The 20,246-nt window shown below is 57.2% G+C and overlaps 8 protein-coding genes and 1 non-coding gene across 9 annotated transcripts; 4 read left to right on the top strand and 5 right to left on the bottom strand.

Annotated features, from left to right (window-relative positions):
- Positions 1-873: 873 nt before the first annotated feature.
- P884DRAFT_280114 (DHHC palmitoyltransferase-domain-containing protein) lies at positions 874-2,062 on the top strand (the record flags this gene model as incomplete). Its single annotated transcript, XM_069443401.1, has 2 exons — positions 874-900; positions 1,016-2,062. The coding sequence occupies 2 exons, from the start codon at positions 874-876 to the stop codon at positions 2,060-2,062; spliced, it is 1,074 nt and encodes a 357-aa protein (XP_069294776.1).
- Positions 2,063-2,333: 271 nt separating this feature from the next.
- On the bottom strand, positions 2,334-3,584 carry P884DRAFT_287275 (P-loop containing nucleoside triphosphate hydrolase protein; the record flags this gene model as incomplete). The annotated part of the gene is made up of 1 exon (XM_069443870.1): positions 2,334-3,584. One exon carries the CDS (start codon positions 3,582-3,584, stop codon positions 2,346-2,348), a length of 1,239 nt encoding a protein of 412 aa, XP_069294775.1. The 3' UTR covers positions 2,334-2,345.
- A 200-nt stretch (positions 3,585-3,784) lies between these two features.
- Positions 3,785-4,317, top strand: P884DRAFT_263643 (uncharacterized protein). Its single transcript, XM_069441776.1, has one exon. It carries the CDS (start codon positions 3,912-3,914, stop codon positions 4,275-4,277), a length of 366 nt encoding a protein of 121 aa, XP_069294774.1. The 5' UTR covers positions 3,785-3,911; the 3' UTR covers positions 4,278-4,317.
- A 616-nt stretch (positions 4,318-4,933) lies between these two features.
- Positions 4,934-9,090, bottom strand: P884DRAFT_69867 (uncharacterized protein). Its single transcript, XM_069446031.1, has 2 exons — positions 8,589-9,090; positions 4,934-8,537 (listed from the first exon to the last, which is right to left on the bottom strand). The coding sequence occupies exons 1-2, from the start codon at positions 8,863-8,865 to the stop codon at positions 5,185-5,187; spliced, it is 3,630 nt and encodes a 1,209-aa protein (XP_069294773.1). The 5' UTR covers positions 8,866-9,090; the 3' UTR covers positions 4,934-5,184.
- Positions 9,091-11,980: 2,890 nt separating this feature from the next.
- Positions 11,981-13,867, top strand: P884DRAFT_287272 (activator of Hsp90 ATPase). The gene is made up of 4 exons (XM_069443869.1): positions 11,981-12,559; positions 12,678-12,760; positions 12,826-13,481; positions 13,538-13,867. Exons 1-4 carry the CDS (start codon positions 12,337-12,339, stop codon positions 13,554-13,556), a joined length of 981 nt encoding a protein of 326 aa, XP_069294772.1. The 5' UTR covers positions 11,981-12,336; the 3' UTR covers positions 13,557-13,867.
- A 761-nt stretch (positions 13,868-14,628) lies between these two features.
- On the bottom strand, positions 14,629-16,046 carry P884DRAFT_302455 (polysaccharide lyase family 1 protein; the record flags this gene model as incomplete). Its single annotated transcript, XM_069444945.1, has 5 exons — positions 14,629-14,908; positions 15,040-15,182; positions 15,311-15,549; positions 15,645-15,772; positions 15,898-16,046. 5 exons carry the CDS (start codon positions 16,044-16,046, stop codon positions 14,629-14,631), a joined length of 939 nt encoding a protein of 312 aa, XP_069294771.1.
- Positions 16,047-17,456: 1,410 nt separating this feature from the next.
- On the top strand, positions 17,457-18,649 carry P884DRAFT_249722 (uncharacterized protein). Its single transcript, XM_069440611.1, has 5 exons — positions 17,457-17,638; positions 17,725-17,782; positions 17,867-18,039; positions 18,181-18,283; positions 18,418-18,649. The coding sequence occupies exons 1-5, from the start codon at positions 17,546-17,548 to the stop codon at positions 18,555-18,557; spliced, it is 567 nt and encodes a 188-aa protein (XP_069294770.1). The 5' UTR covers positions 17,457-17,545; the 3' UTR covers positions 18,558-18,649.
- A 51-nt stretch (positions 18,650-18,700) lies between these two features.
- Positions 18,701-19,468, bottom strand: P884DRAFT_272296 (uncharacterized protein; the record flags this gene model as incomplete). Its single annotated transcript, XM_069442512.1, has 4 exons — positions 18,701-18,879; positions 19,010-19,080; positions 19,382-19,434; positions 19,466-19,468. 4 exons carry the CDS (start codon positions 19,466-19,468, stop codon positions 18,701-18,703), a joined length of 306 nt encoding a protein of 101 aa, XP_069294769.1.
- A 150-nt stretch (positions 19,469-19,618) lies between these two features.
- On the bottom strand, positions 19,619-19,700 carry P884DRAFT_t150. Its single transcript has one exon. It is a non-coding gene; the product is annotated as a tRNA-Ser (tRNA).
- Positions 19,701-20,246: the final 546 nt, after the last annotated feature.

The following is a 20,246-nucleotide window of genomic DNA, read 5'->3' as shown; positions in this document are numbered from 1 at the left end:
CGTCAGATCGACCTTTGATCGTGTCAGGAGTGGCAATCCCGGGGAATAAATATGGAAGTTGGGCTCTGGATTGGAATGCAGTTCGGTTTGCCTGGCGCGGTGGAGGCCCGAATGCATAGAAGGTATCCGTAATCGCGGTCACGCGATTTGCCGAAGAGCATCGCTTAATTGCTTACCTAACTTAACGAGTCGCGTTGTCAAGTGCAGTTCACTCATAAGAACGCCCAGTGCAATGAAAAAGGCACCGAGATGAGACAACCAAGGCCTTCCTTCCTCTTCGGCGCTTGAGCGCCAATTTGCATTCTAACCCCGGCATTTAATCCTTCTTTCGAGTTAGCACCACACTCTCTGGCTTGGTTGGAGCGGCTGCAGGCGCCCGCTAGTTACCTGGAGACCTGATTTCCATTTCCTTTGTTGATCCCAGGTCAACTCGGGAATTTCGGTCGCAGTTGGACTCAAACCAAGCAACTTACCAACCTGCGCAGCCCCTGTACACAGCAAACCTACAACAAGCGCTGCATTCTTTTTCACGTCCTGCAAAGGATGCATTTGACTGGCCTGCATCATACACAACTCTCAAAATGGGCATTATTGCGAAAATTGCCCTCGCTATCCTGGCCATCTCGTTCATGGTCTTTGTGACCTTTTTCGGCCGCCTCCCAGCACTTCGGTAACGAAAGTTCCACAACCTTCAATTGTCTGACACTACTAAAGTTTGCCATTGTCTAACCCTATCGACTTTACAGACATACACCGATCGCCTGGCTGCACCGCCTAATATGGGTACGCCTTCCCAATGGCCTCACAGCCCTTGACCGGCGCTTTACCGGGGGTAAAGTGACCTCCTCCTGCACCCGCTTCTTCAACTACATGATGTACGACCGGCACCCAACCGTCTTGGTACGCCCCTACCCTGTTCCCTCCTTTTTTCTCCAAGTCGAGATGTTTCCGCCTTCGCCCAGCTGACTGAGATCTCCCTCCTCCCCCCCCCCTTTTTTTTTCCTCCCTTCACAAGATCTTCTTCCTCGTCCTCCTCGTGGGTGGCGAAGCCCTGTATCTCCCCGCGGCCTGGCCGCAGCTCAGCACCCTGCAGAAGACGACGGGCAGCGTGGCCATCTTCCTCCCCTACCTCTTCCTCTACCTGTCGGCCGCCTCGGACCCAGGCACCATCACGGAGGCCAACCACGTGCCCGAGATGGCGCGGTACCCGTACGACTTCACCCTCTTCCACCCGGGCGCCGTCTGCGCCACCTGCCGCCGCCTCAAGCCCGCGCGCTCCAAGCACTGCGGCGTGTGCCGGCGCTGCGTCGCCCGCTGCGACCACCACTGCATCTTCATCAACAACTGCGTCGGCGCTGGCAACCACCACTGGTTCCTCCTCCTGCTGCTGTCCACCGCCGTCCTGACCCTCTACGGCGGCGTGCTCGGCGTGCGCCTGATGACGGCCCAGATGCGCCGGCGGTTTCCGAGCTGGGCGCTGCTGCCGTGGCGCGCCAATGGCGGGCGCGGCATGTCCATAACCGATTGGCTCGTCGTCTGGAGCTGGGGGATGCAGGACGGTGGCCGGGGCGGCGGCGGCGGCGTATGGCTGGCCGCTGTGACGTTGCTGGCGCTGATGATCAGCCCGCTCGTGTGGGCGCTGCTGGGCTACCACCTGTGGCTGATCTACTGCGGCACCACGACCAACGAGTCGATGAAGTGGTCCGATTGGCAGGCCGACATGGACGACGGGCTCGCGTGGAAGAGGAGGCTGGATCCCGGGCGCATCAAGGACCTGACGGTGGAACCCGCGTGGACGAGGTGGCCCGTGGAGGCGGAGCAGGTCCTGGTGCGGACCAACGACGGGAAACCGCCGACAGGGGAGGTTCTCCCGGGGTATGGGGAGTGGGAGGCCGTTTGGCGCTTGAAGGATGTCGAGAACCTCTACGATCTCGGATTCTGGGACAACCTTGTGGACGTGTTCTTGCCCTACTTTATGTTTCGGGATCCGTACGTGCCGGTGGCGGAGAACAGGCTGCGGAGGAAGAAGAAGAGGAGAGCGAGGAAGGTCTACCTAGCCTAGGTTGCCTTTGAGACGGCCTTAGCACGAGATATCAACAGCGCGAGATATTGGCAACAACAACAATGAGAGAGGATAGTGTACATAAAGTAGGAAGTGTGATCTCAAGCATCCAAGAACCTATCGGGTATCATACTTGCCGTCCAGTCTAACAGTCCGGTTCCATGTACATTATTTTATAACCTTATCCATACACGCTCTTCCCAGATCCCGTAACCTCCTCAACCGACCAGTGATGGAAACCCAGCCGCGCCCCCCCACCCCCCCCTCCCAACCCCATTTAACCTCAGAACGATGGCCGCTGCGGCAATATCCTAGCCCTGTTGGCCTCCGAATCAGCCATCCACTGGATCTGGTCAAAGGACACAATCTTCTGGGCGGCCGGCTTCGGCGGCGGGTTGAGCACCCGCTTGTCCTCCACCAGCCCAGCCAGGCGGCAGATCTCCCATCTCGCTCCGACGATGCCCACGCCGTTCCCATCGGCGTCCGGGTCCCCCGCCGAGGTGACCCAGATCTCCCTCTGCCACCCCTTCTCGGCACCCTCCAACCACGTGGTGCTGCCGGCCTCGACCCTCCTCAGCTCGTTCCACACGCTGCGGCAGACCTCCTCGACCCGGCTCCGCGCCCGCTCCTCCTTGGTGTCGCGCATCAGCTTGTCCACCTTGGTTAGCACCACCGACGTCCTGACCTCGGCGTCGCGGAGCGTCTCGAGCACCATGCGGTCGGCCTCCTTGACGCCGGCGACCGCGTCGATGAGCAGCACGGCGCCCTTGAGCATCTGCCGCCGGGCCAGGTACTTCTGGATCTCGGCCCCCCACTCGGCCTCGGAGCCCAGGCCGTAGCCGGGCAGGTCGACCATGACGAGGCGGTGCTGGGGCAGGGGCTCGAGCAGGTCCCGCTTGGCGCGGCGCTCGCTGCGGCTGCCGCTCTCGATCCGCAGGCGCTCCTTGACCTCGCGGGCGCGCTCGAGGGCCGCGATGCGCTGGGCCTTGCTGGGCGGGCCGAAGCCGTACGCGTTGACGCTCTTGGTGCTGCCCGCGACGCGGCTCGTGATGGCCAGGCCGGCGCTCCGGGCCTTGAGCCCGTGGGCCTTGCGCGCCGTGTCGGCGTCGGCGCCCGCCAGCGCGTTGATCAGCGTCGACTTGCCCACGTTGGACCGGCCGACCAGGCAGACCTCGGGCGTGTGCGTGTTGACGGGGATGTGCAGGAAGCGCGAGGCCGAGTAGAGGAAGCGCGGCGCCTGCGACGTGAAGACGGTGCTGGCTTGCTGGAGGGAGGCCGCGCTCGGCAGCTGCGAGGGCACTACGTGCTGTTGTGGGTCGTTGGAGGGCGGCGGCAGGTACGAGATGGCCGGGAATCTCGGTTCCGCGAGCGTGGCTCGTTTCTTCTGCGGATTGGTCTTGGACGAAGGAGGGTAGTGTTTCGAGGGGAAGCCCTGGGAAGGTGACGAGGAGAATTGGCGGCGAATTTGCCGGGTAATATTGGCAGGTAGTGTTGCTGGTGATATCCTCTTTGGTGTCGCCATTGTGTTGGTGTGTTGGTGGGTTGACCAGCAAGCCCGTTGATTTTGGTTGAATGAATATCGTGCAGTCGCGCATGTTCGGCGGATTGGAGAATTGCCGAAGATAACTGGGAACGGCTTTCACCTGATAAGGGTTAGGGTTAAATTTCCCTTCCCTTGGGTGATGCAGTCCGAAACTCTCCATCAATGAACATTGACTGTACGGAGTCCTCCCGTCGCCTACCACAACAGTCCCTTTTCTTATCGCCAACCGCTATATTCGGAATTCAAAGTCGCCACGACAGAAATATAAGACAACAAATATCAAAACAATAGAGAAGAAAAAGAACAATGGCCGCGCGCCTCCGCTCCCTCTACCGCTCCCTCCTCCGCGAGCTCCCTCCGCGCCCGCTCCTCTCTAACCCGCGCGCACCCCTCCACCAGCGTCTGCGCGACAACTTCCAGCCATCACCAACAGCCACAACGACGACGACAACGGGCCCCGCCGCCGAGCTGCGCGCCGCCCAGGCCGAGCAGTTCCTGGCCTACCTGCGCGCCCAGCGCAGGTACGTGACCCTCCTCGAGCGCTACAACCCGGGCATGGGCATGGACGAGGAGGAGCGCGTGCGGCTGACGGCGCGGCGGGTCGGCATGGACCTTCCCGTCGAGTACGACGGCTCGGCGGACTCGGTCGAGGGCGGCGAGGGGAAGAAGTAGACGGTTGGCAAGAATAAGAAGAAAAAAGGGAGAAGCCCGGTTTTTTTTTTTTTTGGGGGGGGGAAGACCTTTGATGGGGAACGCTTACAGCGCGTTTGTTTATTAAAGAGAAAGTGTGATGTGTACGAGCAACAGAAGGATTATCGCGCAGGCGGCGTTTTGGCGAATTTTGTGTATCAAACCGGCACTGGCGGGTACCATTATTTTCTCTTGCTTTGTGGCGGAGAGAGTCGAAAATGGTGGTTGTTTGGTACGTTGCGGATATGGCCTGAACTGGGAAATACCCAGTGCTAACACTCTGTATTTACAGGAGGGAGAATCTGGTAACTGTGCTATCACATCAACTGTACATACATGCATGCATACACGACGCGGAATGGAGGAACTTGAAAATTCTCCGCTGTGACGTGTGTTTTAGATCACCTATGCTCTGATCTGATGATATCAAACGAGCCATGTTGGCCCCTTAGTGTCTCGGGACGGGAAATAGCATGTCCAGTTTTGTCGTTCTTGACTTGCGCAGAGGGCAACCTGGAAGGTGTGACGCGTAGAGGTTAGGTGATCAAAGCTCCCGTCGGGATTATGTCCAGGCTTGTTGCCAGATACCGCAAGGTTGGGGTCCTGATATAGGAAGTACGGCTTTGAAGATACAAGTCCGTGAATCGTCTTATCCTCCACCCATCGACTCATCTCCGTCCCAATATTATTCAGTTCATACACATCGTAGCCTCGTTCTTCTTCAAATAGTGCACTGAGAAGAGAAAGAAAGTAGAAACAAAAAATATAGACGGCAAAACGGGGTATCAGAACCGCCATCAGCAAATCACCCTAACTGGGGATGAAGCCGTGGAAAACGCCAGGGCAGCCCGGTGTGTCATCAGAGAGAGAGAGAGAGAGAGAAGGAGTCTCAAACGCCACCAACGCCCCCTTCCTCAAAGCTCTCGTCCCAACCGCCCGTCTCGAGCAGGTACCCGCCGACCCTCTCCTTCACATTCCCGACCGTCTCCCCCAGCGCGCTGTTCCACTGGTCCTGCACCACCCGGACCTTCTCCTTCAGGTCGTCCGTCAGCCGCCTGGTCTCCTCCGCCTTCGTCTCCTCCACCCGGGCCGGGTCCCTGCCGTCGAGCTCCATCACCTTGGCCTTGGCCGTGACGCACGCCTCCTTGACCTCGTGCAGCAGGCAGAGCAGGTTCGTCTGGCTCTCGATGAACTGGTACGTGCTCTTCTCGGCGTGCAGCAGCAGGCTGTAGAGGTACTGCAGCGGGTGCTCGTGGTAGCTCGGGTTCTCGGCGAACTCGGCGGCGGGGATCTGGATGTGGAAGCCCTCGAGGTCGGCGCCGTCGGCGGGGATCTTGTCGAGCAGCCGCTTGAGCGGCGGCGCGATGTCCCAGAAGGCGTTGAGCTGCACCTCGACCCCGCGCACGACCGTCTCCTCGACCACGTCGCGGAACTCCTGGGTCCGGTGCAGCGCCTCCTCGGCGAACGCCAGAGCGCGCTTGGCGGCGTCCTCGGCGAAGAAGGCCTCGGCCGACGCCACCTTGTCGTTTTGCCCCTCCAGCCGGTACGGCACCAGCACCATGTCGCGGTAGCGGTCGTTGCGGTCCGAGAGGAGGTCGTACAGGCTGCGGTGGAGGGATTCGCGCGCCTCGAAGATCCACTTGAGGAGCGTGAGCTTCTCGAGAAGCTCGGGCTGCTCGTCGCCTTCCTCCTGAGGGAGGTTGGGGTTGGAGTCGTGGGTTTCGTCAAAGAGTCGGCTGCGGAGGGACTGGAAGAGGTTGGTCGCCGCGTTGATGCGCGTCTGGAGGATCTCGTTGACCGGCATGACGACGGCCGTCTGGAAGGAGTCGAAGTCTTTCCTTTCGAACTCCCTGACCTGGTTACGCTCCTCCGTCTTGGCCTCGGCTTCGATAGCCGCGGCTTCCGCGTACCCGATGGCGCCCGAAGAAACTTGCTCCTGGAGATGCTGGCGAAGAGCTTGCCGGCGCTTCTTGGTCGCCTCGGCGGCTTCTGCCCGCATCTTTGCGCTGTCTTGCTCGAATGCGTCCTTGATCACCTCGATCTCCTTCATGTCGCTGATTGCGCGGACTTCGGCGCGGGTCTGCGCCAGCTCGGGGTGGTTATTATTCACGGCGGGGTGGTGGCGTGGGTAAGGGGGCGGCAGCGTCACAAGCCGAGAGACATCCAGGTGGTCCGGATTTGGGGTGGCCGGCGCTGACGAGGAGGCGAGCGAGCTGCGGGAGAAGTTCTGCGGCGTAGCCGACGGGTCTTGGTCATGCCATCCGGTCTTTTCCGGCGGGAAAGAATCGCGCTTGCTCGACCCGTCGCCGGGCGAAGGGTGCGTGTCATCGATCCACTGCAGCGCCTCTCGTGCCTCCTTAGGAACACCCATGTACTTGGATTCCCTCTTGGACCTCTCAAGCCGGCCCCCCGGCGCACCGGTCGAGTCGGACTCCCACCAACGACTGGCTGGTCGCCCGCGAGAGTCCTCCTCATCGAGCGCGTCGCTGACGCTCATGCTCAGGATCGGCGATAGCGAGGGCATGTAGCCGGACGACTGCCAGTTTTGGTTGGCAGGCGTCGCGGGCGACGGGGGCGCCGGTGTTTGGCTGGATGTCGGCGTGTTCCCGCCCAAGGCAGACCCGATGGACCCGCGATGCGATCTCGACTCCGAAGACTGCGGTGTCAGTTCCACGGTTCCGCTGGTTACCGAGTTGCTCGACTCCCGTCTGGCAGCCATCGGCCGGAACAGATCGCGCGTCAGATCGAGAATCTCGGACCCCATGGCGCTGATGGCCGCCCCGTACCGTTCCCGTCGTATCCTCGACTCGCTCACGAAAAATTCGGCAAACAGCCTGACCCGTTCGGCATCGTCGGCCGCCGCCGCCTCGTTCCGGGCGAAGGCCGTGAAACGCTCGATGGTTCCCCGAGCGAACTGGTCGGTCGTCTGCGTAATGACTGCCTGTTTAGTTAAGGGTGGTAGAGGAGTATTTGGCGCACTCAAAGGACCCACGCCCATGCCTCGATGTGATGAAGATGATCGACTGCCGGTCGGGGGGGTCGGGAGGGCTTTTGGCGCCAGGACTTGGCGCTCGGGCTGCTTCCCGGCGCTGGGGGACAGCATCGTGGGTGTTACCTGTCCCGACAGAATCTGTGCTGACCCATCAGCCCGTGGCGTTCGCGATTCCTGGCCAGGGTCATGCGGCTCGCCCGTCCTGGCACCGTCGCCTGTCCTCGCCGACCGCGGCGTCCCCCGGTTGATGGTCAGTCGTCTCTGCAGCCCCCCGGCAGATGGGCTTGGAATCACAATATCGGAGAGAGGCTGGGGTCGCGCGGACGGGTCGACTGAGCCGCGAGCAACCCCTCGTGTTCTGCTCTCGCTCCTCCGCTCGAGCAATGTCTGTGCCCTTTCGCCACCCCTTACGGCAGGGCTCCTGGTCAGCCCCCCCGTTGGGCTCGCCGTGGAAACGCCGGGTTCGGGTGAACTGGTGGCTGCGCCGTTCTCCGTGCTTAGAGTCTCGGAAGCAGGAACCGTTGTTGCAGTGGTCGGCGGCTCCGGGGTCGACGCGGGGGGACCCGGCATATTGTCGCCATCCCTCCAGTTTGCTGGGGTGGGCGGAACCGGTCCCAGAGCAGCGACGCCGCTGGGAGGAGGTCGTCGTGTCGGCGGCGAGACGATGGGATCGCTTCCGGACTGCGTCCGCTGCGCGCTTTGGGATCTTACCGCTGACGGCGGCGGGCCCGGAGGTGGCGGCGGTACGGGCATAGAAGGGTCCCACCTTACTTGCGAGGAGGACCGCGACCGTGCCGAGGTTGGTGTGGACACAGCCGGGGTCGACGCCGCTCGACGTGCTGCCGGCGCCGTATTCTGAACAGACTCTTGGTCGGTCCGTTGTTGCGGTATCTGAACGGTCAGCGGCCCCGGGTGGCCGGAGTTGCAACGCGACATCAAATTGATACTGAAGGACCTGTTGTGTTGTTGCTCCGGAGACGGACTCGTTTGTCCCACCTCACGCCTTCTCCCCAGAGATGGCAGCCCAAACCGTCTCTCGCGCGAGGCACCCCTTGCTCCCGGAGGTGGAGGGAAAGACGTGTTGGCGGCGGGCGGCTCCGTCGCAACCCTCTGTACCGGCGGCGGGGGTGGCGGGGGTGGCGGCGGGGCTCTGGCGACAGATATGTTGGCCGCTTGCGGCTGATCGAATGTCGTACTCACAGGGTGTCCGCTACGGGGAGGAGAGTACGGCGGAGGCGGGAGCGGCGACGCTTCCACGGGTCAGTCACGGCAAGGTAAACAGAAGGTTGGGGACTGCTCACTCTGAGGGTCCTGAAAAGACTGAGCAGCCTGGGCGTGCTGGATGCGATCGGGAGCAGGGCCGACACTGGGCGAGGCTACCCATTCTTGCGGGTTGTATGGCTGAATGGCGCTCAGGGGGGTCTGTCCGGGCGGGAAGGCACCGTGAGAACTCACTGACAAGGCCGAGACCGGCGTGTTGTTGGAATTGTGGCCGTGAAATCCGCCCAGCGATCCCGTGAGAAGAGGGTTCAACCCGGCACGAAGGCGCGCCGTGGGATCGCGCGAGGAGCTCATCATGCTGGACAGGCGTTATCGAACTCAAACCTGAGTGAGGGTAAGATATGAGCCTTCGCTTTCTGGCGATATCCGGCCAGGCGAACCTCGGGGCAGCAAACTGTGGACAAGGCCTGCGTCGTCCCACGCTGTCCCAAGTAGTCACCAAAGAGAGACCTCGCGACGCCGTCACCAAGCCATTCACATCCGAGGTTACCTCTTGTGGGGGGAGCTCGGGGGTCAGGTTCCCAGCCTCATGTGATACTTGCGTGCAAAGGCCCAGATCCTGGAGATGAGCGGTAGTTGCGCTGGCTGGAGTCGTCCTCGAGGTTGTGGTCCGCCCCAAGCCGCGGCTGCGTCGCGGGGTGTTGCGGCCTGCAGTCGGAGTCGGAACAGAGGGCGAGAGCGGTGCAAGATGTAAAGAGGAATTGCACCAGGGCCCGGCCGGGGTGCCGAGAGGAGGCGACAGTGGGTTCACCGACCTCTCAGTACTCTAGCGTCATGTGTGTTGCAGGTGGGTAGATTAAAACCGTCGGACGTGCATGGAAAAGCGGGAGCCACCCTCCCGCTCTTCGGTGGTAAGGTAGCTGCGGTTGTCGTGAGTAGTGTGGCCTTGGCGACTTGGGGGCGTCTCTGCAACTGCTTTGAAATTGCCCCTAGTTCTCCGGGCCCTGCAACGGTGCAGCCTTCCAGATCGATCAATGGTTAGTTAGTCAATGCCCAACCGTTCAGTACTGCGGCCTCTCTGCCCAGGCCTCTCTGCTCGCGCAAAGCGTAAGAAGGTTGAGTTGAGATCCAGCAAGTGTGCAAGATCAGAGTGTCTCACGGCGATCACCATTGGATCTTCCCGTCCCTGTCCAACCTGGGAAACCTGACTTTTGGAGGTTAATCCAGGTTCGGTGCTGCAAGACGCGGACACGCAGGTGTCACTTGGGATCGACGGCTCCGTGCTGCGATAGCGTCGAGGATGTATGTAGTCTAAGCGTGCCTCGGAGATTGGCGCGAAGTTCGGGGATGTTTCCAGCCCGTGTCTGCCCAACTTAGCAACACATTCCCCGCAAGTCGTCAGCCTTGATAGATCGAGGCCGGCGACCCTGGCTGTCGCCGTTTTACCACACCAGAACAACTGCATGCTACCCATGCGATGTTGGCAAGCCCTCTAAGGGAGGGCGGAACAAAGGGACGGCCAAAGGGGGGGGAGGGGCCACACGGGGCTCGATTGGCCAAGCGCAGGAGGCCTGTGCCGGCAATCTATTCTTGGTTTTGGGCAAAATACCCAAGACCAACAAATGATTCGCCAGAAGCTGTGCATTGGTCGTGATGCATGCTGCGGGCGCTTAACCCCTTGCTCGATCCTTGGCGCATGATTCGATTGTTGCTTGTCGTTGCATCCGCAGATGGCAGATGCCTGCCCCACCTCCGCTCCTGCTGCTGCTTCACGCAATAGGAGATGCAGTCGAACCGACACCGCGACGAGAGACATATGAGCGGAAAGTGCAAGCCCAAGGCGTGGTTGTGCGACCGCCAACCAGCTGTTTCCTGTGCGCAACCTCAGGTAGCACAAGTGAGGTAGCATCGTGGAACGTGACCCACGATTTGCCTCCCCTTTGCTTTCGGCCCTCAACGAGCAGTTGATGCACTTGTTCTCCATACGGTTCAGCCTTGATAAGACAAAGAAGGCCGAGCCGAGCCGCTCCTGCTTCTGATCAGCGCTGTAGGGACAATCCCCTGTGATCTCGAGATCGGCCGAAGGGTGGTTTATCACCTCTATCCTTTGGTAGCTCAAAAAGATAGAGATACTAGTGGCCTGACGTAGCGTCGCGCGAACCACCGAAATTTACCGAGGGGGGAAGTCCTCGTTCACTACCTAGACAACTCTTCATCCACTGCTAACGGCGCTTCAGCCGAGGCTTTCCACTTCTTCAAGATGCTGGGCCTCAGCAGGTTGATGGGATATTAATAGCAATGGATTCTTCTCAATGCGTAATTCGACTCGTTACCATTGCCATCGCGAGGGAAGCCAGCATCGGAAGAGCTTCATGCCGAACGACGAGTTTTGAGCGGACGCGCCTGTTGCCTGAGTGCGGAATCCTGCCAGACACGCCTGCCTAGTGGCTAGGTAGCCTCGGTTTCTCAAAGAACTGCAAGGGAAGTCGGGCATATCGACATTGCTCGCAAACGAGATCTCCAGCCAGTCGCTTAACGAGGCCGCTCTGAACAGCCCACCGATTCCATAGGAAGAAGTTAGCCAAGCGAGCGGGGGTTTCTATTCGTACGAGTACTAGTAGTGTAGCGGCCGACCGTCGAATCTTGGCAAAAGTCTATCCTTGTGGTTGGGACTGGTGTTCTTTATTTAGACAACAGTCGGTCCTCGGCCGTGCACGAGGTACAATACATACACCGAAAATATCTTGCTGGTTCGCGCCGGCTTCTGGCAACGGAGCTCGGCCGGACTCCACCCGGCCGGGATGGGCCGAGCGGCGAGAGCGGGTACATACACAACAATCCGTGTAGGTACTGTCCACATGGGTGGGTATGTGTGTGTGCTTGTTTGTGTGTATGATGCGTGTTTGATGTGTCTCGTAGTGTAGAAGCATTAGCACCCAAGTTTTCTGGCACTCGAAGCTCGTGTAGTGTTCCTTGACCCCCTCTTCAGGGCCTCTCTACCGTAGTAATCCAAGGTTGTCGACCCTCAGATTGAATCGCGCCGCTGGCGGGATAAGGCAAGGCGACCCTACCACGGCCAATTTGTCGTAAATTGCTGAGCTGAACCGAGTATGCGGGACTCGGGATTCTGTGGTTCCTTGCAAACCTCGAGGCATCGTCCATCATATCGAAGATCCCTTTTGTAAGGCGATGCTCTGGCGTCCTACACACGTGTATGGAAGGCTGATAAATCAAGGCAGCTCAGAATGGCAAGAGCTGGATTGTCTGCTGCTCGGTCTGGAACCGCCCCTCAATCGGGCTCAATTGGGGGACCCCGCCCCACGAAAAAGGTTAGGATCTGAACCCCACCAAAGGCGGTCAGATTTCCTGCCCCTGTTCCCCGCCCAATTGGAGCGGAGCCTGCTGAGTTTTCTAGAGCTTTCCAAAGATGCTTTCTCACAGTTGCTCCCATTCCTTCATCTGGGCGAGCCTCGCTCCCCCATCAACAGCTCTGAGTCGACTCCCCGCAGGAAACACCGTGACCGACGTTCCCGATCGACAAGCAGGTACGTTTATTTTTTTATGATTTTGCACGTCTGCACTCGTTTCCGCGCCAATTGCTCCCTGATGATTGTTCAGCTGGCACCAGTCATAGGGTGACTTGTACTCGTTCCTTTGATGACGGACGCTGCGGCCAACCAGGCCATCTCTGACTGAGCAACAAGCAGCGCGTGTATCTTTTACGTGTAGCTCTGAGATCCGTTGCTGACCGACGCAGAGTGATATCGAACTCAAGACAGTTCCTCCCAACCCGGTTTACCGTTCTCGACAAGCGCCACCGCCGCCAAGATGGTTCTGCACAATCCCAACAACTGGCACTGGGTGAACAAGGATGCGTCAGCGTGGGCGCGCCAGTGGTTCGAGGATAACCTCACCAAGATCGAGGCAAAGGAAGGAGATGTCGCGGCTAAGATCACCAAAGTCATCAGCATGATTGGAGATGTCGAGGTGGCGCAGCGCAAGGGCAAGGTCATTACGATTTTTGATGTCAAGTTAACCCTGGAGTATACAGGTACGTTTTTTTATAGAATACAATCACTCTGTTTTGTCACGTTGCGCTCTTTTTTGCTTTAGATGTCTACCTGTAACCTGTGTCTTGCCAAGCCGTAGCTGAACTGTCCATGCCCCAGGCTCCACTCCCGAGGATGACGACATCTCGGGCACCATCACGATTCCGGAGGTGTCGCACGATCTCACGGAGGACGAGTTCGTGGTAGGTCTACTCTTGCCATCCAATTTGCTGGCTCATGACCGCAGACTAAGAAAGTATCACGTCAGTTCGAAATCGATATCTACTCCGAATCCAAGGACAAGCAGCCAGTCAAGGACCTTGTCCGGTCGAAGCTCGTCCCCCAGCTGCGGACCGAGTTTCTCAAGCTGTCCCCGGCCCTGATTGCCGAGCACGGCAAGGACATCCAGCATGCTCCCGGCTCGAACCCCTCGAGTGGCTTCTCTACCCCGAAATACCTCCCCCAGACCACGTCTTCGGCCAAGCCGGCGACCACATCAAGCTCAAAGACGACCAAGACCTCGATCGTCAACACGACCACTGTGACCGACAACGAGGAGTTCCGCACGACGGCCGAGGAGCTCTACCAGACCTTCACCGACCCTCAGCGGATAGCCGCCTTCACTCGGGCGCCTCCCAAGGTGTTTGAGGGGGCCAAGAAGGGCGGCAAGTTTGAGCTGTTTGGCGGCAATGTCTCGGGCGAGTACCTGGAGTTGGAGCAGCCGAAGAAGATTGTCCAGAGCTGGCGTCTGGACCAGTGGCCGGCCGGCCACTACTCGACCCTACAGATTGAGTTCGACCAGAACGATGTTGACAAGGTCACCACCATGCGCGTAGAGTGGAAGGGCGTGCCCATCGGCCAGGAAGAAGTGACCAGGCGGAACTGGCTCGAGTACTATGTCCGCAGCATCAAGCGGACTTTTGGGTGAGTGTCACTGTCCGGCTTGCTGCATATTCGATGCTAACCCACCCCGTCGTCAGCTTCGGAACGATTCTTTAGAGGAACGGCATTGCAAGGGAGACGGCGTTTGGACGGAAGGGTTACGGCAGTCTGACGGGTATGCACGGTACGGGATGGCAATGGCATCTAAAGACTTAGAACGGCCCAGCCTCGTGTATCTCAGGAGTCACGATTTCTTGCTGGTTCCTGGGTATCACCGGCGATATACGGCGTTGCGAAGCACTGGCCAACAATAGAAAGGATAATACATGCCATACTATCTCCACGAGTTGTGTCCCACCGACGTGTTTGTCAGCAACGTGCTGCGGGAGTAAAAGAGAAAAAAATCAGTAAGGAGCTCGCCGGCGAGGGGTGGCGTTATGAGCAATCAATTATAGCCCCAAAGAGGAGAGAGTCTTTCGCGGTTGAGGGGTGGTGGGTGGCGGTTGTTCTCGGCTGGGGGAGAGCAGCATTGTGTGAACGCCGTTTGGATTGTAATAACTCCGTGGCAGCATCTGGAACACCTCGTTGCTGAAGTTACCATTGACGCTCTCATCGTAGGCAGGAAAATATGAGAAAATGAAGTAGAATGTGCTACAGCTCGGTGGCTGCAAATCGCTACAGCTCTGAACGGCTGCAATAATACGACACCATAGCGGTATTCGCGCCGTGGGCGGCACTCCTGGACCAACTGGTACGGGTCTGTAGAAGTGGTGATAAAACGCGTTGATCGTTCCAAGTGCCGGAGGCACTCGGGAATGCTGTCTAAATACGGATTACATGTCAAACCCTGGCTCGTTACCCCTGTTGGTGGGCCAATCGGATCTGACCTACTGTCATTCAAGTCCTGTAACACTGGAGGCCCCTGTTCACGGGATGCATTTGTGGTCACATCACGATGGTTCTTTTCAAAACAACTTGAGACTTGTTTGGCGTCTTCCGAGCTCTACCTCGTCTCCAGGTTTTTTTTGGCTGCTCGGTACATCTTTGCCGTTCGTCATCAAAACCAGCGGCTCATGATTGATCACGCCTTGAACCTTCCGGCCGCCTTGATAGAGTAAATCATACGGCATCACAACATATAAAATCGCCAGAAGGGAAAAAAAAAGAAAGAAAGAAAGAAAGAGGGGGCTTAGAAGGCGAGAGTGGCGCCGCTGTTGGCGGTGGCGTCGCGGACGTTGGCGGAGCCGACGACGGAGTACTGGTAGGGGATGGAAGGGGCGGCGTTGGCGACGGGGGCGTCGTTGGTGGAGCCGCCGAGGTCGACGTCGACGACGGCGGCGGAGCCGTCGATGTCCGAGTCGAGCGAGGTGATGGCGCGCTTGGCGTTGACGAAGGCGCTCGACTCGACCAGCACGACGGCGCCCATGCGCGTGTTGATGCCCGAGGTCGTGATGGTGTCGAAGTAGTTGCTGGGGAGGAGGAGGAGGCGCGGTCGTGTTAAATTCAGCCAGTTCTTGCAATTTTTTTTATTTTATTTCATTTTTTTTACGGTTTTTTGATTGGGGAGGGAAAAAAAAAACGAAAATCTCATCTGGCTTACTTGAAGATGTGACCGGTGCCGAAGCGGATCGAGGGCGTGCGGCTGCTGATGTTGGTCCACCTGTTGTTGGCGTACGTGACGTGGAGCTTGCCCGTGTCCTCGTCGGCGTTGCTGTCAGAGTGGCCGACCAGCGAAGCCTTCCACTGTAGTTGAGAAAGGAGCGAGGTGATGAGTTGGTCAGCAACGCGATCTTTTTCATCTTCTTCTTCATCGAGGAAGAAAGCAAAGAGAGAGGAAAATAAAGAGAGAAAAGCTGGGCGAGGGGAATTACATGGTCGTGGAAGTGGGTGTTGGAGACGGTGACCCAGTCGGCGGCGTGGGTGATGTCGATCAGGCCGTCGTAGTAGTCCTTGTCGACGCTCAGGTCGCCGCTCAGGTCGAGATGGTCGAGCCAGACGTTGGTGGCGTCCTGGACGGTGATGCAGTCGCCGCCGACCACCTTGCTGAGCTTCAAGTTGCGGACGATGACGTTCTTGACACCCTTGATGGTAAGGTTGATGCCGGTGATGGCTGAACGGGTTCTGTTAGCAACTAGTCTATTATTGCCAGGCTCATTTTGTGTTTAATTATATAACGAGAGAAAAGAACAGAAAAGGCCGACGTACAAGCACCGGCCTTCCCGAGAACGCTCGTGTTAGCGCCAATCTTGACGGAGCCAGACCCGCTGATGCTGCCGTCGACAATGATGATCTTCTTGTCGTCACCCTTGGCGGCGGCACTGAACTCGGCGAAGCTGGTTACGGTTGTGGTCGTTCCGCCCGCACCTCCAGTTGTGCTGTTGTGATGTTGTAACAAACCAAAGGTTTAGCATCAGCAGATCGGGGGCACCAAGGAGATATGGGGGGAGTCAAAACTCACCCGCCGTTGGTGGAGGCGTAGCCGATGTTGCAAACGTCGTTCGGGCTGGCACGCTTGTTGAGCTGTCCGCCGATGTTGATGGTGGGTGTGGGCGAGGCGGCAACAAGGCCGGCCAGGGCAGCGATGGTGGTGGTCAACAGAAACTTCATGCTGGGCGTCGGGTGGTGTCTTGGATTTTTTGTTTCTTTTTTTTTTTCTTTTTCTCTTCTCTTCACTGTGGTTTGCGGAGAGCTGAAGGGTATTAATATAGTATGCGTGTTGATGCCAAAAGGAAGTGTGATGGGGCTCGTACGAAGGCGAGGAGGGTTGGGTTCCGATTTATATACGCGCTCCAGTCATTAACCTTTTACCTGATTACGCAGTATCAGATGGGTCTCTCGCTACATCCCATCTCCAGATTCTTGGTGTTGTTCGTACGGTCGTGTACTCGATTTCCTCCGCTAAAAGTCCGAACTCCCCCCGAGTCACAGCATGGGCTCGGCAGCCCGAAACGACGGACAAAACCATCCAGCATTTCTACACGAATGAGACGAATGAGGGCGAGGGTGGTGCCAGGAAAAATCCGGAGCGACGTGAGACCGCCGAGTCAAAACTGACCTGACCTCGTAGGACCAGATGTTAATTAGTCGTATTTTTTACCATAACGTATCAGAATTCCCGTTCGGGGCAACCCCATCGTCAGGCGCCAAGACGTCAGTGGTGGAACGAGCTATTTCGGTCAGGGACTACGCAGGAGCAACCCATACTGCGTACGTACTGTAGTACTCGTTCGCGCGTGGGCGGGATTCTGTCCGGCCCCGGGGAGAACATTCCGGTGTTTCATGTTTCGATCGTCAAGTAGCAGGGAGCAAGTGTGGGGCCGAGAATTGAGGTTGGGAAACTCTACACTACGCGCTTCCGCTTCCGCTTCCGGAAGAGCTACTACCGCCGCGGCCCGCTTATTAGACCAATGGATGACGACGACATGCTACTACTCCGTAGTGTAGGGAAATACCAAGTAAGTACGGATACCTCCTCCGTGCCTACCTAATAGGTAACCTAGCTACCTATCGATTCGAGAGCCGAGGAAAGGGGGGGTCAGAAACGACGATCATTTTCCGTTCTGCATGTTTTTGACGGCGAGCGACTAATTATTTCCTGGTCAAGCCCTCTTCCGCCCGCGTGTCCTGAGGCGCAACCTTTTCGTTCCCCGATTGATCAAACACACAAAGATACTCCGTAATTCTCCCACCAATGGCGCGGAAAGGAGGCACCCTGAGGCTCAACCATCAGCCAAGTCTGCCTCAGCAGGTGATGGCCGATGGGTACGGGGACTAGAGTAGCAGTTGAAACCCCACGAGTGTTTGTTCTTGATTAACCCCAGATGTTTCCCTGCGTCCCATTCGTGGCAAAAGCTTGTTCGTTTCGTTTCCCGGTGCGGCGGTCGACGGGCAGTTGGATCCCGGATCTGATCTGCAGTCCACATGCTCGTGGATGACCGTGAGTTGCACGGAGAAATGCACCCGCCGACTGCACACCTCCCTGAATAGTCTTTGGGCCTGAAGGGTCATATTCGTCGGTGCTGCTGCTTCTGCTGCTGCTGCTGCTGCTCTCCCTATCCTGTCGCGGCTCGCGTGCTAGATACAGGACGAAACTGTCTGCACACGAGATGGCCACGACTCTCTTCCGACTAGTTAGCTTTGCCGCTGCCTTGAGCACAGTGCTCGGTCACGCTGTTGTGACAGTTCCTACACCTCGTGGAGTAGGTGTTCACCCTCTCGCAAACGCCCCCCCCTTTTTCTCCCCTTAAAGAAAGGAGTAATCACACACTGACCTTCTTGATACCAGGCTGGTCCGTACTATACACAACGATGTGGCGAGACCTACGCGGTGTACATGGAGAAGGGTGAGAGCTTATCTCCCGGAACGATTGCTACATGAAGGTGCTAGAGATACAGGACCGCTGACCGAGCCTGGGGTTGGGGCGCAGACAAGGCCGGCCCTATCGAGAACGGGGTGGCAAAGGCAGGCTCAGAACTCGGCTGCAATCCGTTCCTCTGCCGGGGCTACCAGTACGAGGACAATGAAGCGGTGGAATACGAGCCGGGTCAAGTCATCGACTTCCACGTCGACCTAATTGCCGGGCACCACCCGGGCTATGCGGTAAGTAGCACCCGTCAACCACACCCTCCTCCTCCCTATCTCAAACCCTAGCTGGCGATTACATTAAGTACTGGCCCAGGTCACTCTATTTGCTTGTTACCTAGTACTTACTGACTTTTGATGTTCTTTCCGCCGCTCAAGAACGTCTCGATCGTTGACCTGGAGGCAAACAAGATCATCGGCGATCCCTTGAGGTCCTGGGATTCCTATCCAAACGCGACAGCGACGACGCCTCGGTCAGACAGTAAGTGAAAATCAAGTCAAGAACCATCGAAGGGCCGCCGGTTTGTGGCTTGCAAAGAACTGGAAAGGCTTGGGATTTTCAAGAATCAACAGGCTAACCACTGCCGCTCTCTCTGTTTTTAAATCGTTATTTAGTCGATTTCAACGTGACCATCCCGAACACGTTCGGTACGGCGTGCAGCACCGGCGGCAAGTGCGCCATCCAATGGTACTGGTATGCGAGCGGGAACAAGCAGACTTACGAGAGCTGCGTCGATTTTTACGTCAAGGCTTAATTAATAATAGTGGCCGCTGCGCTCGGTCGGATCCCTCCAGGTTCCGGGCTTCCAAATGAACAGAAGAACATGTATATATATATATAATGTATATATATATAAGAATAAACCCTTCACAAGGAGCAACAATGACCGAGTCGTAATTAGGTACCCTGGTGCATGCCGAGGGTGGCCCGCTGGTCAAAGTGCCTGGCCGTCCACGGCTCGTTAGGCACCAGCTCCCCGTGCGACTCGACGATGTTATACTCGATCAGCGGGTTGCGCGTCCACACGTGTATGACCAGGTAGCCCGGGCCCGGCGCGTTGTACGTACCTGATGGTCCTGTGAAGCGAGGGTCAGGGCCAGAGCTGACCTTTATAACAGAACTACCGACAGAGGAAATCTGGAACAAAAGAAGAAGAAGAAGAAGAAGAAGAAGAAGAAGAAGAATTGATCAACTAATTAAACTCACCGGCCTCCTTGCCTGTTCCGCCCCTTACCGCAAACGGACACCCCCCTGACTGTTCCAGTCCCGATACTTGCCTGCCCAAGGTCGCAGTCGTGATGCTCCTCTGTGCTAATTAGCTGGCGGAGAGAGCTGCGGGTGGGAGAGCCGGACCCGAATCCACGGCAACTGATTCAGCCTAAACCCAAAGCATCGTAGATCCGCGCTGATCAGTGTGCGCGACGGGGAACAAGCGCTCTCCGGTTTCTGTGGGGTATTATGGACCACTACCGGTGGTGTGCCCTCTTCTAGGAAATACCAACAGCGCTCCTGATGACTACCTCACATGGAAAGGAAAGTCGAGCAGGCTTGCTGTAATTAACCTCTCTAAAAACCCACAAGAGGACTCCCTGCAATTGAAAACGAACGGTATCATATTGATTATATCTGCACTAAGTCGAATTAAATAATAGTTATTATTACCATGGCTGGAATCAAGCAGTCGAGGACTAAATGCTTGCAATTAGAGGACTATGTGAGAATGCAGGACGTTAACTCAGATCGTAGACGCATTGGATAAATGGCGACGAGGTCGCGAGACAAAAAGGGGCCTTTTTGTAGAGAGGCGGAAAAAATCGACGCGAGCCGGATTTGAACCGACGCCTCCGAAGAGATGAGATTTCGAGTCTCACGCTTTAGACCACTCAGCCATCGCGCCTTGGTGACAGGACTTTTCCAAGCATTAACTTATAAAGTTTGCCATGCTCCACACCCAGATGCTCTTCGTCCAGCTACGATCTCGACTTCTCTTGCTGGAAAGCTTTGTGTACTATGTAGGTATGTAAGCCCCAGGGTTGATAGGCCGTCATCTTTAATAAAGGGGGTTTGGCATTTTTCCACTTGTTTCTTACAATTACTGTTCTTTTGCTCGTTAAACAACTTCAAAGTTCATCTTCAAATTCGCTCGAATTGTACTAATTATCAGCACATGAGAAACAGCAAATTTCGCCCGACTCATAATCGGCTTAGCCATATATTTCGCCGCACACAGATTCTACAAACAACCCTCTTAATGTCATTCAAAGACTCATAGCAAGTTTACTCAAGAAACATTATGCTCAAAGTTCAATTAAATCTTTTGTTCTAGTCATCGATGTATTGCTCGTAGAACAGTGACCTGGAGGTTGTGGAACCTACACAGCAGAAGTCTTTTCTTATAAGGCGGTTGCCGATTTGGGAAAACAAAAAAAAAAAAAAAAAAAAA

This window comes from Thermothelomyces heterothallicus, assembly GCF_042370625.1.
Source record: "Thermothelomyces heterothallicus CBS 202.75 unplaced genomic scaffold P884_scaffold_26, whole genome shotgun sequence".
NCBI classification, from domain to species: Eukaryota; Fungi; Ascomycota; class Sordariomycetes; order Sordariales; family Chaetomiaceae; genus Thermothelomyces; species Thermothelomyces heterothallicus.
The sequence above is the reverse complement of the archived record's forward strand: the minus strand, read 5'-3'. Positions and strand labels throughout refer to the sequence as shown.